This window comes from Artemia sp. Qi Xiang Cuo, chromosome 2 (genome assembly GCF_049724085.1).
Source record: "Artemia sp. Qi Xiang Cuo chromosome 2, ASM4972408v1, whole genome shotgun sequence".
Taxonomy (NCBI): Eukaryota; Metazoa; Arthropoda; class Branchiopoda; order Anostraca; family Artemiidae; genus Artemia; species Artemia sp. Qi Xiang Cuo.
The window spans coordinates 48,478,536-48,482,713 of record NC_142795.1 but is presented as its reverse complement, the minus strand read 5'-3'; the positions used below and the strand labels follow the sequence as shown (position 1 = coordinate 48,482,713).

General features: G+C 36.0%; 1 protein-coding gene across 1 annotated transcript in view; it reads right to left on the bottom strand.

The window, feature by feature from the left end:
* Positions 1-2,421: 2,421 nt before the first annotated feature.
* LOC148955308 (uncharacterized) overlaps positions 2,422-4,178 on the bottom strand; it is a 70,323-nt gene continuing 68,566 nt past the window's right edge. The window contains exon 4 of the mRNA XM_089108144.1: positions 2,422-2,790. Coding sequence (XP_088964270.1) covers positions 2,491-2,790 — 300 coding nt within the window. The 3' untranslated portion in view covers positions 2,422-2,490. The remainder of the gene's footprint in view (positions 2,791-4,178) is intronic.

Here is a 4,178-nt window from a genome sequence, read left to right as displayed (position 1 = left end):
TTTTATGTAAAAATAGCGGCGTATACGCATGCTCATAATAAAAAAAAGTTGAATTATAGTTTTCAAGCCCTCTCTGAAGAAACTTGGGAAGCATGAATCCCCCCCTCCCTCACCCCGAAAAAAGATTAGTTGTCTGATAAATCTGTGATGTTATGCACTTTTACACTTTTTAAATTTGTATTTATTCAAAATTCATTTGTCTGTATCCTCTGAATCAGTGTTTCAAGAAGCTAGTCAAAAACAAAACTGGATCCCCTGTTTGGTGAGTGCCGAGAAAGATTTAAAAATTTCAAACAGCACCTCCTGTGAAATTTTACGTATTGGGGATCTTGGGAATCTGGTCTGGTCTGAAACTTCTTTTCTGGTGAAAATCCCATACAAAATTAAGAGCATTTAAGGACCAAATGGAAGGAATTGAGCCGTAGGATAAAAATTTGAGGATATTCTGAATAACTATTTCAAACAAGATGTTCTTTTTTTTCTGCTGTCTAGATTACAGAGATTTAGTGGTTAATAATGCAGTGCCATTTTGGATTTTCAAGTTTCCCTCGGTGTCCCTCTAAGGGAAGATATGGGTGCCCGACTTTTTGAGAAATTGGGCAAAGTCTATGACTGCATACAACTTTTTAAAGAACGAGTTTTATGTCCAATGGCTAAACTCACTTTCTGGCTTTTAAAATTTGGTTTAGTTGAACTTATATTCTAATTTTCTCCAAGAGCAATGCCCGGGCCACACTGCAGTCACATCTGTCGATATAAAAACAAAGATTTATAAGTGTTTTGTTTTCCTTGATTTTAACACCGCATCTCTGCTGTAGAAGTAGGAAGCTGAAATTGCAAGATATTGGTTAGAAAAGCTCGAGTCAACGCTAATTTGTCCCCAACCTTATTTTTTTCCTAACTCATAGTATACTAACGCTATGAGTTTGTATATTGCTAGATTTGTCTTACAGACAGGAAAACTGCTGCTCCACGCTTCTATTTCTTCTAAATTAAAAAAAAAAATTATGCCTTAAATCTTTATTCTGATTGATCAATCATAAATTTTCCGCTGAAAACTCAAGCGATTTTTAACTCGACAGATTATAAACGGGACGTGTTAGTCCTGCAGTTGTCCCATATTTTTATTTTGACTGTAATGTGGCCCAATTTCTCTCGAGGGATATAGGAGACATAAGAAAGACTGAAAACTACCATTAGAGACCTGTCAAGAACCCATCATTATCTTCATGTAGCAATTATAATATCTTTTAACAGTCCTAGCCGAGTGGTTAGGACGCTAGACTTGAAATTCTTTGCCCATCAGGACGAGGGCTTGAGTCCTGTTGTCACTGGTTATTTGTTTTAGAACAAGGATCAGTGGTGTGATTCTCTAAGCTCAGCCAGTTTACCCAGCTGTAAATGGGTACCTGGGGAAGGTAAACAAAAAGGGGGTTCGAAAGCACAGGATGGCTGGCCCCAACCTCCCATTGCACTTCCTGGCTGAAGGGGCATGAAACGGAGATCAGAACCGCTGGTAGGGACTGCAAAGTCCAAGGCCATGTTCTTTACCTTTTTTTTTATCAATTTGATGTAGTTATATCAAAAATCCATGCTGGTACAATTTTTAAGGAGTGAAGACTCAGACGAATCTCTTACAGGTGAGACGCTAAAATAGTGCCTTTTCAAGCTTAGAGACATCCCTCCCTGTGTGCAAATGTAGGTTGTGTATAATGCGGTCGTTCCGTACAAATCTCATACGGAACAATTTGGCTAAATGTATACAACTTGATTGCCGTGGACGTACCTCGTAAATGTATCACATGGGTTTTTGCCATGCTTGTTACGAATTGCCGCTTTTTTTTACAATGAAAAGAAAATAGTTTTTCCCTGTCCCCAAAAATATATTTTGCTTTTACACTGGGTCTGCACGCGAGGAAAACAATAAAAGTTACTATAAAAAATGAACCTGTGGAACTTTTGTATATCTTCGTAAAACATAAGATATAGGTATAATATCATTGTCAAACCCTTTATTACCCGGATTGTAATCATCTCAGTTAACAGATGAAACATTACTTTTCTTAGCCCTAAACGCTGCTTAAGGATCTCCTTAAGATTAGCAAGTATCTTGTATCTGCGCCTATGAAGGTTTTTTCCTTTGGCTGAAGGGCCACGAAACGGAGATCAGCACCGCCGGTTTGGACCTTGAGGGTCTAGTGCCGTCATACATACATACATATGAACGTTTAGTTTCAAGTAACCTCTAGTCCCTGTTTGTAAGTGATTTAGCCACTTTTAATACTAGTGAAAACTTTCGTAAATGAAGTTGTCTTTGAAGACCAAAAAATTTAATACCTTTGACACCAAGAAACATAATACATTTGATCAGGCACTACGTTTGGCTGTTCGATGAAACTCTAAAAATGAATGTGTTATTGATTCTGTTTTTATCGTTGTTGTAATTCAAATCTATTGGATGATTTTTTACATATGTTTGTAAATATGGGTTCAGCCACAATCAACGTAACTACCCTCCGTCCAGTGCCTTAATAATTGTTTCCTAACTAACTTTCCAACATCGTTGTAAGGCAGATTTTTGAACACTTTAACACCAGCTCGTAGTTGCTCATATTCACTTAATGAAGAATTCATATAATTGAGAATATCAATCGCATCTACTATCGCATCGTCTTTAAGAACTACAGCTGCTCCTACCAATTCTCCGACTTCTTCATCTGGAACTCCAATTATTCCAGCATCTTTGATAGATGGATGCTGCAGCAACATCGATTCTAGTTTGGCTGGAACCTACAAATGTAAATGTTGGACAGTATTATCTCAATATTTTATAGTAATTCTTTAAGGTCTGTTGTTGTTACAAGACTGCTTCCAACCTCGCAAGGTTGCAGAAATTTTTCATTGGGGACAAGTTTCTCAAATCTATAGAAAGCACCTATTGTGTATTGTATGAAAATTCCAAGAGATTGCTGAACAATTTATTAGATCATGGGGGCTCATTACACTATGTATGGCTGTTCTGAACGCCAAAGAGCAAGATTCATGTGTTTTTTGGGCGGGAAATACGTTAGGTTTTTTTTTCAACTTGCTAAGGCTTTTACATTCAACACTTTTCATTATTTGTGTTCATTAGATGATGCAGTAATAGCAAATGTCATCAATTAAATGTTCTTAGATTTGAACTATCCAAAAACATAAGTTAACTCAGCAAAAATTTTACGAGGAGGATATTTCTTTAAAAGAGGAGGTCGAGTTGAGGTTTAAAATTCTAAAACAAGGTACATTTATAAGCCAAATTTCTCTAGTTGCTACTGAAAAGGTTCTATAAGCCATACTTAGGAAAACACTCCCTGAATGTAGTTGTACACTGTAAGCCTGTTTTCGTTATTTATTTGAATTACGATAATATATTATTTTAAGATGACTATAAGTTGCTATATACAAGTCAAGATCTTATTTTACGTCTCACGCACCGTGGGCACGTAAATTCAGCTCAACAATAAAAAAAATGAAATAAAACAAGGAACAACATGAATAGCACATCAGGTTAAAGTAAAAAAGAACATGAAATATAGTGATAGAAAATGCGCAAACTAGAGGCAAAAAGTGTGAACCGGACCCCCAGTGGGTCCAAGTGATTAGGCATCTGGTCCTAGCAAAGAACGGATAATGTATTTTACCCTCATTATGAAAAGCTCCGAAATAATGCTTCTAGATCTGTTTAGTTTAATTGCAAAGTTTGATCGAAAGAGCGGGGTGCTACGTAAGGTAGGGGCACTTCAAAAGTGGCATCACCAAAGATGGGAAAACCTTGAAGGGTTGGTTTCCATTGTACTTGAATTTACTCTGTAATTTAACGAAAGAAGGTGATCAATTAGCTTGCATAACAATGTTCACTTTTTAGTTGTTTGATTTGATGGCAACCTCAAGTTTAATTATTATGTATAAACCATTTAGTCTCATAGGTTTTTCAAATATTAATTAAAAAAAACTTTCCACAAAATAATTTTTTCAAAGAAAAGTAAAGAACTCTATTAAATCAAAAATGAGCAAAAAATTAAATCAAATAATCTACCAAGCGTGAAACTACCACAAATCAGCATCGATAAATAAATGAAACCCAAAACGAACAGAAATTACAATAAATAACCGAGTCAAACTCAAAACAAGCAAAAATT